This window comes from Lipotes vexillifer, unplaced genomic scaffold, assembly GCF_000442215.2.
Source record: "Lipotes vexillifer unplaced genomic scaffold, Lipotes_vexillifer_v1.1 scaffold639, whole genome shotgun sequence".
In the NCBI taxonomy this organism is placed as follows: Eukaryota; Metazoa; Chordata; class Mammalia; order Artiodactyla; family Lipotidae; genus Lipotes; species Lipotes vexillifer.
This window is the reverse complement of record NW_006786377.1, coordinates 3,511,969-3,525,662: the sequence shown is the minus strand read 5'-3', so window position 1 is coordinate 3,525,662 and position 13,694 is coordinate 3,511,969. Positions and strand designations below refer to the sequence as shown.

General features: G+C 42.3%; 1 protein-coding gene across 1 annotated transcript in view; it reads right to left on the bottom strand.

Annotated features, from left to right (window-relative positions):
- LRP11 (LDL receptor related protein 11) overlaps positions 1–13,694 on the bottom strand; it is a 44,051-nt gene that overhangs the window by 13,582 nt on the left and 16,775 nt on the right. Inside the window, exons 3-5 of the mRNA XM_007458751.1 lie at positions 13,153–13,294; positions 8,347–8,472; positions 7,277–7,483 (exon numbers count right to left, since the gene is read on the bottom strand). Of these exons, the coding sequence (XP_007458813.1) occupies positions 7,277–7,483; positions 8,347–8,472; positions 13,153–13,294 (475 nt within the window). The remainder of the gene's footprint in view (positions 1–7,276; positions 7,484–8,346; positions 8,473–13,152; positions 13,295–13,694) is intronic.

Here is a 13,694-nt window from a genome sequence, read left to right as displayed (position 1 = left end):
GGTACATGGGCCTCTCACTGCTGTGGCCTCTCCCGTTGCGGAGCACAGGCTCCAGACGTGCAGGCCCAGCGGCCATGGCTCACGGGCCCAGCTGCTCCGCAGCATGTGGGACCCTCCCGGACCGGGGCACGAACCTGTGTCCCCTGCATCGGCAGGCGGACTCTCAACCACTGCGCCACCAGGGAAGCCCTGTTTTCTATATTTTTGAAGGAACTGACCAAAATTTTCCAGACTGCCTGATTCACTCTTCCTAGACATCAGCATATGGCACAGAAAAATGCCTCACCTCCATACATCCTATCATAGGCTATCATAACCAATGCAGCAGTCAGAACAAAACAAGAAAATTCCATCATTTACTTATGCAAATAATTCATTTTGGTAATGATCCTTTTAGAAGGATTAGGAAATTATTTTTCCCCTCTTCTGAATGATCTATTGTGTTATGTTTATCATGCATAGCTATGCATTCACAGAGAGAGCTGGAAGCCGGATGGAAGCTATTTTAATTTCATTTTCAGTCACCATAGAACAGGCAGGCATGTTCCAAAGGGAAGTTGGAAAAGCAGCAGGGAAAGTGGCTACTATGTGGGCCTGCCTTCCAGAATGTTCTATAGCCTCCTGTGGCCCCTGCCAACTAACACAGACCACAGAATTGTCCTTTCTCACTATTCACTGGTAGACCACACTGCATGTCTGCAAAACAGGTAAGAGGAAGCTCTCTTCAGGAAATGCTCTGGATTGTCCTAGGACGAGATCACAGCTAACCAGTGACAGTTGGTCTGCTCATACTGGAAATGTTATTTAGGCCTCATTACAGTCATAAAACTCATTGGCATTCTCTTTGCTTGTTTTCATATTGTTTGTACTAGGCAGCCTTGAAAAAGCCTCTACAGCTTGTCAAAGATTAAAGGAGTTCCAAGTTCATTCTTGGAGGCAGGCTAAGAAAACTATCAGTGTTTACAAACATATTTGTATTTGGCTGGAGGGTAATATTTTAATCCTAGCAGAATGCTGGAGGTATTCAACTAACTTCTAGATAAAATAAACCATGTCATTTTGTTTAAAACCAAGTGGTTCCTTGGGACTGACCCAAGTGGGTCAGATGTCACAAAATAGAATTTACTGTATAAACCATCTATAGATTTCAAATAATAAAATTATGTAGTCCCCACTACAGTGACCAAAGCTTTTAGACTGATACCTTGTAGAAGGTAGGAGGCGCCTCTTCCAAGACCAACGTTTCTCTCAGTGCCCCAGAATACTTGGGTATGCTTAGAGGCATCTGCTGATTATAGCTCATTAGATAACATTGTCCAAACAAGTTAGTAGGTCAACGAAAGTGGACGACTCCCTTCAAAATAAGTTTGTGGAAATAACCATCTGATTATCTTCATTTGTGATAAGTACATTTCCTTGAACTGGATTTCCATTCATTTGAGAATCCAGTTGATTCCTGCCACCATGTTGGAACATAATAGACTATTCAGCTGTGCTGCTTAATAGGCTTCAAAACATTCAAACCACCTTCCCAGAAGTGTTGCTATATAGTTTCAAAATGGTTTCTCAATTAGAATAAAGATAGTTCAACGGAATGGAAATATGGGGCATGTGAAAAAATCCCTTTAAATATCCTTCGTGAGAATGTCCTCTCGGAATAAAATACTTTCCATAGTAACGCAAAGGTAGAAGCTGCTTGCTCATTACCTCCAGAGATAAGGCAAACGGCGAGGCTTTGGCATATTTGGCGTGGGAATCCGAGAAAGCGCAGGCAGAAACCCTCACCTCCATACAGAAGGTTGTGCGTTCTACTAAGTCCATGCCTTAATTCGGATCCTTAAAGAACGGGCTGAACATGAATTCTCATTTCGAAAACAAAAACGAACAAACAAACAAAAAAGCAGATTCAGTGTGAATGTGGACACACCGCCACTTTTCTAGCACTCTGCAGAGCTGGAAACCAGATTTCTTTCCTTCGGCCGGGTCAGATACAAGGGGACAGACAGCCTTGGGAATGGATGACTTGGGCCACGCAGGCAACAGGCCCTGCAACTGCAACCATCTTCAACAGCACAGCGACTGTGCTATTGCATCCCAAGCAAGTGCAAGCCCCGCTGCGACGCTGTGATCCGCTCCAACGATTCTAAGAGGATGGAGTGTGTGTTCACTGGTGGAACTGAATATTCGCACACACCCTTAACTTCATCCTTAGTAACATGCTTGGGATAAATTCCCAAGGGCAGGATAATTGGGTCAAGGCATACATACAAAGCTTCAGAAACTGCCCTCTGGAAGACTATACTAATTTGAATCCCACCAAAAGTATGTGAGACTTGTTTCTCTGTACTCTTTCTTTTAAAGATTTGTTTTTAAAGGTCAAGTCTTATTTATTTATTTATGGCTGCGTTGGGTCTTCGTTGCTGCGCACGGGCCTTCTCTAGTTGCAGTGAGCGGGGTCCACGCTTCGCTGCAGTGAGCGGGCCTCTCATTGCGGCGGCTTCTCTTGTTGCACAGTATGGGCTCTAGGCGTGTGGGCCTCAGTAGCTGTGGCGCACGGGCTCAGCAGTTGTGGCGCATAGGCCAAGTTGCTCCACAGTGTGTGGGATCCTCCCGGACCAGGGCTAAAACCTGTGTCCTCTGTATTGGCAGGCAGGTTCTTAGCCACTGCGACACCAGGGAAGTCCCATACTCACTCTCTCTTTTTTTTTTTTTAATATTTATTGACTGCATCCAGTCTTAGTTGCACACGTGGGATCTTTTATTGCAGTGCATGGGCTCTTCATTGCAGCGCGCGGGCTTCTCTCTAGTCGTGGCTCATGGGCTCAGCGGCCCCGCAGCATGTGGGACCTTAGTTCTCTGACCAGGGATCAAATCGGCATCCCCTGCATTGCAAGATGGATTCTTAACCACTGGACTACCAGTATCTCCCTCTCTGTACTCTTATAAGCATTATTATTATGTTTTCACCTTTGCCAATGTGATACATGAAAAACTGCATCTCATTACTTTCTGTATACATTATTAGTATTAATCTTAGTATCTCTTTAGCATCTCTTCAATAAGTGTTATTTATCCTCACAAGTCTGTGGGGGAAGGAGGCAGCAGAAAAATTAACTTGTTCATATTTACTGTACTGGCTGATAATCCTTGTAAAACTCAGGCATAGGCCACAAACAATAATGCATTTTTAAGTCTACTATGTTATGCTGAATATAACATAATTCAAATTACATGAAATTGGAGGCTGGGGATTCCAGTCTGGTGGTCTCAGGGACAACAGAAGAGGAGGGAGAAGGGGGATGTTGTCCAAACAGAAACCATGTGTTGTGGGAGCCCTTTCCAACACTTTCAAGGTTCTATTCTTTCTTTCCCACTTTCTTTACCCTGGACTTTTTTTTTTTTTTTTGTAATATTTTAGCTGTGCCGCACAGCATGCGGGATCTTAGTTCCCCGACCAGGGATCAAACCTGTGATCCCTGCAGTGGAAGCGCAGAGTCGTAATCACTGGACCGCCAGGGAATTCCCACCCTGGACTTTCAAAATTTGTGTTTTTGATGGACATTTAATAACGTATGAAAATACTCATAAATGAGAAAAATAAAAGTTTTGTAAAAATAATATCCTAATTTTGTTAAAACTAAATAAATGTATGTGTGTATGTATATAAGTAAAAGTAACTGGAAGAAAATGCAAAAAAATATTAATGGTGAGTTTTGCTAGATGATTTAAATTTTCTTCTTTATAGTTTTCTATATTTTCCAAATTTTCTACAGTAAATACATATTACTTTAGTGATTAGGAAAAATAATACATAGAATAAATAATAACTGGATATTAATCTCTCTGCATCTGTGAAACTCCATTCTTTACATCTTCATAGCCCAAGTCAAAGGCTTATTATCAAAAAGAACAAAAATAGAGATGCAGGGACTTCCCTGGTGGTCCAGTGGTTAGGACTTTGCACTTCCACTGCAGGGGGCACGGGTCTGATCCCTGGTCGGGGAACTAAGATCCCACATGCTGCTGTGCCATGCAGCAAGGCCAAAAATTAAAAAAAAAAATAGAAATGCAAAAATATTTCAGATTGGGTGTCAACTATCATTAACCGGTGGTGGCAGCCTGGAGCATTATTTGCAAAAGGGTTCTGAGGCTGAGTCCTCAACCCCTAGGAGATAAATTTGGGATCAAAGAGCAATATCTAGCACGGACAAGGGCTGATGGAGGCCTGCGTGAGCGTCAGGCTTTTCATATTCCCCAAAACAGATACCAGGCTAGAAGGGCCTTAGGGGTCATCTGGTTGAAGCTCTTATTAACTGATGAGTAAAACGAGGTCCAGAGACATGAAGCAATTACTCAGGGTTCTAAAGGCAGAGCCATGACTAGAACCTAATGAAGGAGACTGGCCTTTGGTCTTCACTCTGCCTTCAGCTAATTCATTCAAGTTCATGTGTGCCTCTCGTCCACAGTGACGGAGCAAGAGTTCACCCGTTGTGGCCTCCGAGAACTCAGTTTGTTCTGTCAACTTCATCCCTGCTGCCCAAAACACCTGGTCTCCCTTTACTCTGTTCCTTAGGTGACTGTCTCCTCCATACAAACATTCCATATGGAGAAAATGGAGTCAAACAAATCCCAAGGTTTGGAAGGAGTGGCAAAATTCTCCCATTAGGTGGCAGTACGAGCAAGGATAAACAAAAGCAGGCATCCGTAGGGCACTTAACCTAAACTGTCTGAAAGAAAAGCCTTTTGTAGGATATTTTGTAGACATATTTGTATCGAAGCACTTTAAAATCTACAGAGTCCGGCGTGGGGGTGGTGGTGGTGGTGGTGGTGGTGTGCTGAATTGGGCGATTGGGATAGACACGTATACACTGATGTGTATAAAATTGATGACTAATAAGAACCTGCTGTATAAAAAAAAAAAAATTATTCAAGTCATCCAGTGATGGAATGACCCAGTTGATTCTATGACTGATTTGACCAATAACAGAGTGATGTGAGTAACAAAGAGATCTGTAAGTCATTTTATTTATAGGAAATTTTAAATTCTAAGAACTATTCTGAAGACTGATCATGAAGTTATCTTGCTTACTTGGTGAATTTAGATCTATTTTTAACAAATCACAAACCTGTACAGTGATAGTACACATTTTGAGGGCTTTAAAAAGATCTTTCTTATGTGATTATTTAGGTGATTTTTCCCTTTACTTACTGAATGTTTGTATGTGCATCTGTATGTTGTATGTGCATCTATATGTGAGCATGCACATGTGTTGGGAAATATAAGTAAGAATTTAATACATTTGTTTTACAGGAAGCTTTGAAGAGACAGAGCATCTCAAGTTTTCGATTTCTAACATAAATACATTTTATAGATAATATATTGTTTCAGGGAGTAGAACAGATATTCTGCTTTGGTGATTACTTATTGATTTTCTTTTGTTTATAACAATTTAAAGTACTTTATTGCTTACATTTAAATAAATGCTAAATCAATAGTAAGCTATACAACCATACAGTGAATATATGTATAGAGACATTATCCAGAATACGTGCCCTGGTCAGAATGGAGACTTGTAGAAATACTCACTTTAGATGACTCTTATAAGAGCAGAAATGTGAAGAAATAAAATTATCTTACATTTCATCCTCAATGCTCAATTTTTACAAGTCATTTTTGTGATCTAACTTTTAAATAGGACAACCTAAGGCAATTGTATTTTTTTCAAATTTTATAATGGATAACATTCATGGTCAGATTTTGAGACAGAGAATCAGGAATGTCAATTATGAGCCCTGACTCCGGTATTGACCTGTTTCTTTTTGAAAATTATTTGACCTTTCTAACTTTCAAAATTCAAAATAGAAATATGTCTGTTTTTGACCACATCATGATATGTAATTTAAATCAAACAAGACAAAATGCCTTGAGAACATAATATATATAGGAATGAAAACGTCTACTACTTAAGTGTTTTTATTTTTATTTTATTTATTTATTTATTTTTTTTGCGGTACGCGGGCCTCTCACTGTTGTGGCCTCTCCCGTTGCAGAGCACAGGCTCCGGACGCGCAGGCTCAGCGGCCATGGCTCACGAGCCCAGCCGCTGTGCGGCATGTGGGATCTTTCCGGACCGGGGTACGAACCCGCATCCCCTGCATCAGCAGGCGGACTCTCAACCACTGCGTCACCAGGGAAGCCCTACTTAAGTGTTTTTAGAGTAGCTTTCCTGATTTGGACAGAAACAGAATAGTTCCTAAAGAACAGAAATATTAGACCATATTTGATGGCTTTTCTTCCTTTTTATGTTTATGTGCATTTCATCTCTTTGAAAATCCCAGTGACTCTGATCCTTATTTTTCTCAGTGACTTTTATGCACAATAAAGGATGCTCTTTGTAAAGTGTGAAAAAAAAATAATAAAAAAAATAAAATCTACAAAGTAGATAAAAGATTGGAAGGAAATATACCAAAATATTAAAAGTTGTTATCAATAAATGGGTGGTATTTTAAGTCATTTCCTTTTTTATTATTTGCAACTTCTGTATCTTCTATAATGAACAAAAAATTTCATAAAGTAGTTACTGAAATAGTGACAGATTATTTCAGTAAAATGTATGCAGAGTTTGAGTACTGAAAGACATTCACAAAAGCATACAGAAATGTGATAATCTATATTCTGTCTCCTATGTCATACAATCATGCAAATATAAATGTGTAAAAAATTTTTAAACAATAGAATCCTGTAATGCTTTAGGAGTATGCATGAATTTTAAAATACTATTAGCCATATTTTTAGAAAAGCAAAAGATGATAAATTTAGTTAAATTGGAGGCATAATACTGAGATATTAGCACATGCAACCATTTCAACATAATACAATATTTTCTTCACATTCACTTGTTTGGTGTGAAGAGGATTTACATAAACAGGTAGGGGTTATGCTGCTTCGCCTCAAAATAACCTAAAATTTAACACTTAGGGCATTAGTTTCCTTAACATAGGTGTTGAAACTTTTAAACTCTAACTTATTTACAAAAAATGTATTGATACCTCTGGAGTATGTATATATGTACGTATGTATGAACGTATTTGGTAGGTGTTCCTTACTATAAATAATCAGAGAAAATGTCAAGTTTTTTTCTTTTTGGCCCAATTCTTCATTTTAACTCCATCTTTTCTTTTAAGATATTTCTTTAACACTCTTCAAATAGAACCTTATTTTGAGCCAAGTGTCACTATATGAGACTCTTTGTGAAACTCTGCCTCAAGCCCTTACCTGGCATCCCAGGATCAATGAGACTCTCTGGTCCCCAAAAGGCAGAATGATTCCTCTTTTCTGTGGTTGATGATGCAGGTGGCTGTTTTGGGGGGGTGGCTTTCTGGGACTTCTCCCGCAAGGAGCCCCTGCCTGCATCTTTGCTTGGTCCGGTGGGTCTAGGCTGTGCCACAGCCGTGTGGGTCACCATCTTGCGGTCAAGGCTTACTGAGGGTGAAAGAGCTACTATCAGTTGTTGGGTTTCTTTTCTGAACTTTAGCTAAAACCACTAAATTTGCAGTAGATTTGAAGTCATGGACATTTGGGAATGATAACTTATTCATCTAAGATATATCAGAGCCCCAGCAAAAACTATTTGTTCTTGTTTTCAAATGAGTACTCAGTTCTCTTCTAGTAATTAGCTTTCTGAAAGTTCACATAAAGAAAGAGACAAGGACACAACTTAACCCTAAGGTTTTGAGATTTGTCATCCTTGCTCAAACCAGTGCACTTCATTCAACTTTCCACAGCTCTTCTTCCTTGCTTGCGGCAAGCGTCTATATACGTGGCATTGTAAGACTGATTTACAGCTCTGACTAACCACACCCTCATGTCATAAATTTTCTAAAAAATCTATCAAAAGAAAACGTTAGCTCATTTCAGTTTTTTTTTTTTTTTTTGGTTTTGTTTTGTTTTGTTTTGTTTTGGCTGTGCATCATGTGGGATCTTAGTTCCCTAACCAGGGTTTAAACCCACACCCCCTGCATGGGAAACACGGCATCCTAACCACTGGACCACCAGGGGAGTCCCTCATTTCAGTTTTTAAAAAAGCATATGCTAAACAGCACTTTTAGGATGGGGAAGAATCTTGTAGAAAATTGAAAACAATCTCTTAAAAACGTAAGTGATATCAAAATTTGACATTTGTAACTCGCATTAAAGACATAGTAAATGCTCATTTAATTCAAGGCATAGCTCATTCACATGAAGTTATACCTGAAACAAGGCAGAAAAAGAGCACTACTGAGTTTGCATTTATTGTGACAATACAGACATCCCTTCTACCCCAAAATGTGATGCAGTCAACTCACGATTTTGACAGAAACCTTCATCAGACCCATCAGGACACTGCTCCACTCCATCGCAAGCCAGCGTGATGTCAATGCAACAGCCGTCATCACAAAAGAAGTGGTAGCGTGAGCAAACATTTGAGCATCCTGTTCGTAAACAAGTCTCAAGTCACAGGAGTGCAGGAAAGAAAGACTTCTACTGTGTCAAGATTAACAGAGACTATACATATAATGAAATGCATTTGGATAAAGAGATGCAGATAATGAGGGAACACCTAACAGTCTGTGCTCAAGCAATAGGTTCTGGGAAAGTTAGGGGGTTTCTTCTTGACCTTCCTGACTTGATTCTTAGGAATCACCATGGGCTCTTCGTCTTTTTTTTTTTTCCAGCTTATTTATTTATTATTATTATTTTTAAACATCTTTATTGGAGTATAATTGCTTTACAATGGTGTGTCAGTTGCTGCTGTATAACAAAGTGAATCAGCTATACATATACATACATCCCCATATCTCTTCCCTCTTGCATCTCCCTCCCTCCCACCCTCCCTATCCCACCCCTCTAGGTGGTCACAAAGCACCGAACTGATCTCCCTGTGCTATGTGGCTGCTTCCCACTAGCTATCTGTTTTACATTTGGTAGTGTATATATGTCCATGCCACTCTCTCACTTTGTCCCAGCTCACCCTTCCCCCTCCCCGGCTCTTCGTCTTAGGGCCCTTCTCTAAGCCAATGATACTTTAGAGGTGAGAACAGAGAAGCAGCAGCTCTGATCTTCCCCATCCAGCCCTGGGTTTCCTCCCTCAGGTAACCCACTCTGCATTCATCCGTTCGTCCATCAGCTCCTCAGCAGGCCACTCAACACCGGTTCACCCCTTGCACAGTACTTGGCTGGCTGACTGTTTATCAGAGACACCACTTTCTTTTCTTTTTTTTTTTTTTTGTATCAGCTGGCCATTTATTTTTCTCATGGTGATTTAGGCTGAGCTCAGCTGGGCTCCTTCCTTCATGTGTCTGTGATCAGCTGTATAGACACCACTTTCTATATGCTATTCTTGCATTCACATTTCCTAAGTAATAATTTTGACTGAGATCAACTTTCTACTATTGAACCCTGTTTGCTGGCCATCATAGATCCATGGTGCTGTAAAGAATAAACAGAATCTTTAGCTACTAGCTGGTGAGAATTTATTTTCTACAAATAATGAAATTCCCTTCATTTTGGAGCTCTTAAGAGTTTTTAACCCTCAGAGCTACATGTATTTTCTTGAAAGGCATTCCCTGCACCCCCCAACTCCAGATTAAGCCAACTTTACTTTATAGTTGTTAGCTACATAACAACTGCTGACACGAGTGATGCAGACTAAAGGTATCAGGCTAAAAGTAGGTCTTAAGGATTCTGTAATTCTCCAGGGACAGATGGACTAGACTATTATCTCAGTTCACGGGAGAGTGGTACATGATGATATTTCTGAGACAAATAGCTGAGCATAGTATACACGCCCAAGAGAGTCTTGGAAACGTTCTACTGGAAAGAAGTTCAATTAAAATGTGGGGAGAGGAGTCCATCTGGGTGGAAGGCAATTCGAAGATACCTTGATTATGGAGGAAGAAGAGGTAAAGAAAAGAAATGGTGGCAGAAAGAAGAGGACGCAGGAAACCAGCAGTTATGGCTGAGAACTTGGGCCTAGAAAGGAGAATCTGCTTCGGACACAGGGAAGGGTTTGGGAGGAAAAGTAAAGGGAAACTCTGTGGACACCAAGCAGGATGCAGCCTCTGCTTACATTTCTTAAACTCATGACATGAAAATCCTAACTATCTCGAGGCTTTCCTTAGTCCTTGGTAGTTTTGGAGCTAGATCCATATTAGTAATCTACCCATCTGTTTCTAGATTAGTGGTCTCCAAACCTTTTTGACTATACCTATCTCCAATCTATAAATCATATGCATGTGCCACCATATTAACATATTATACATCTTATAAAATAGATTGAAAATTTAAAGAAGATTAAAAATTAATAAAAATATAAGTTCTGGGGCTTCCCTAGTGGTGCAGTGGTTGAGAGTCCGCCTGCCGATGCAGGGGACGCGGGTTTGTGGCCCGGTCCGGGAAGATCCCACATGCCGCGGAGCGGCTGGGCCTGTAAGCCATGGCCGCTGAGCCTGCGCGTCCGGAGCCCGTGCTCCACAACGGGAGAGGCCACAGCCGTGAGAGGCCCGCGTATCGCAAAAAAAAAGAAAAAAAAAAGAAGTTCTGGGGCTTCCCTGGTGGCGCAGTGGTTAAGAATCTGCCTGCCACTGCAGGGGTCACAGGTTCGAGGCCTGGTCCGGGAAGATCCCACATGCCACGGAGCAACTAGGCCTGTGTGCCACAACTACTGAGCCTGTGCTCTAGAGCCCGTGAGCCACAACTACTGAGCCCATGTGCCGCAACTACTGAAGCCTGTGCACCTAGAGCCCGTACTCCACAACAAGAGAAGCCACCGCAATGAGAAGCCTGCGTACCACAACGAGGAGTAGCCCCCGCTCGCCGCAACTAGAGAAAGCCCATGCGCAGCAAGAGACCCAATGCAGCCATAATTAATTAATTAATTAAAATATATAAGTTCTGGTATTTTCTTTTCCATCTTAAAAATGTCTCGACTGTCTGTTTGGGATTCTCTATGGAGACCACATATCTGGATCATCTTAGAGGTGTTTGTTGGCCTGCTCTGTGAATAGATTATTTTTTGCAAAGCTGGAAAACATGCAGCCTCTATATCCAAAACTGAACCAACTTATCACAGAAGCAGGGGTATGTGCTTGTCTGTTTACCCCAGAAAGTGTCACTCTTGGTTATCATGAAAGCTAGTCACTGACCACAAGATCCGTATATATAATAGAGGGAACAGAAACTCTCTCAATCCCCACCTCTTGTTTTCAATGTGTCGATGTAATAGCTTATTAACTTTAATTCATAGTTTGTTATTCCAGTCTAACCAGTGAGTGATTCCAGACAGCAGTTAATGCAATAGCATTCTTTTTATTTTCTGTATAAAGTTACATACGTAAGACCTATACCCAACTGGCCTTTCAGTAACCAAAGGTGAATCACATCACTCACTCTCTGCAGCTTCAAATACACTTTATCGTCATCTTGAGAAAGGCCAGAAATGTACAATTGGCAACTGGCCTTGGGAGCCCCAGAAAACTGGCCTGAGTAAGTAAACCAGAGCAACAGGCAGCTGGTGAGGTGTCAGCTCTTTGCCTCCATCAGCTCAGGCTGTTTCTCCCTCCCATGCACCTCAGTTGTACAAAAACAACCCTTTTCTAATTTCTGCAGGGGATGACAGCTTCCTAGGAGCACGTTTCTCCCAGAACCAGCAGTTGACTTGGCTCCTTGCCCAGGGAGCCCTGTTCCTGGGAGCACAGCCCCCGGGGCCCAGGAGTTTTCCACTGCTGATGATTTCAGCTGTTTGCAGCGGCCCTGGCACATGGCCAGCTTTCCAAGGTGTGTTCTGAGTAACTGGCTCTTCGGTGCAGGTGCAATAAATCAACAAGCTGGGACTGCTTGAATGTGGGCCGGGCTGCAGGCCTGGCTCACTCCCCGTGGCTGACTCACGGTGCTGCGGTGAGTGGACTGGAGTTTGGGGTCTGGCCTGTCCATTGGCAGTCACCCCTCCTTCCTCATGGTCAGCTTAAACCTTGGCTGGACAGGCGTCAGCCAACCTAATTGTGAATGTTCCTAATGCGCTGTATCCTTGTGGAAGGCAAATTATCGAGGGGGCGGAGTTCTTAGGATTCTAAAGTCTCCTTCCTCATGTCCAATATGCACACTGACCCATGTCTTTGATGGAAGATCAGTCAAAGTACAAGTAAATCAAATCTTTTTATTCTTATTCTCCCAACTGCTGGCATGATTACCATCCAAATACTGAGGAATCAAGGATGTAGGAGACAGGCTACAAGTTTGCTAGAGCCACGGCTAGTGAAGGGTCACCATACATGGGCAGAGACCAGGTCTGTGGAGCGCAGTAGCCACGCCCACTGCCTTGCACACAGTTCCCGTTCACTGCAGATGCTGGGAAGGCATCCGCTGAACAAGTGACAGGACCCTCACACATACACTATCTCAGCACTTCTCCAGAGTGAACTGGGGGGAGGGCTTCCCTCTGCTATACCCCCATATCTTTAGTGCTGCTGAGTTCCATATACGTTTTTTTTTTTTTAACTTGATGAGCTAATCTTCGAAATGTAGATGTTTGGGAAAGTAAGAAACAGGTAAATGAGAGAAATGAGTTTACACTGGGCAACAGAATGTGAGAAGCATTATATATATGTGGAGCTACGTTATTAACGTATCTGTGCATCTGTGTAAATTGTCCATGACAGTTTTTAAATAGTCCTTTTAAATTGACATATGCACTGCATATATTTTGTTTTAAATGTACTCCTTGGCTGCATTCTTTGAACATACATATCAAAGAGACCACCCTCCTTTAAACAAGATCCTCTCCTGGAAAAGCCAGATGTCTTTCACGAAACTGAGTCACGGAAAGATGGAGCGTCTCTCAGGTCCCGTGGCTCACACAGCCTATTCTCATCCCCTGGAGTGTGGAGCGCTTCCCCGCCCCAATTCAGCAGTGTCACTTAGCCCAAAATACAATGCAGCCTATTTCTGTAATCATATTTTTAGTAAAGATTTTCCCATTCAACAACAGCCAAAATAAAATGAAAGGGCCCCTGTAATGCAGTCAGAATATAACATGCCAATTTAATACCATCCTTCCATCAACAACCTGGTTTCTGTTGGCCACTGTGAATGTGAGGGAAGGACTTTCTTCTCACCTCCTGTGGAGAAGGCCACGGGAAGCACGGTCACCGAGACGCTGTCAGAGCTCCTCTGCCCAGCAGTGTCCATCACCGTCAGCTGAAAGGTGTATGTCCCTTCCTGTAGGTGGGACAGCTTCAGGGTTCCGGACTGAGGCACCTGATACCCAAACAGGAAACATCATATTTAGTTAAGAACCTGAGGCACAGAGTCCAGCATCATCCTGAACTGGAAATCAATGTCATCCTTGAAGCAGTCCCATGACCCACTTCTCCACACTCCTGGTCCAAGGTTGCAGAATACTAATCACACACAATTCTGGCAGATTGGTCAGAAGACTTGAGCTCCGGTGGGACTGGGGCCTGACACCCCCTTTCTCCTGGAAACTTCCCCTCCCACGCCCATCCACATGGTTGCATTGGAAGGGTCAGTTATGACCTCTACTATGGCCACAGGGGTGCCAGGCTGAGGGGAGCCTCTGGCCCAGAGTCAGGCAGGCTGTGCGAGGTGGCAGCTATGTGACAGGTGACACCACTGTTTATTGCTTCTTGGGACTTAG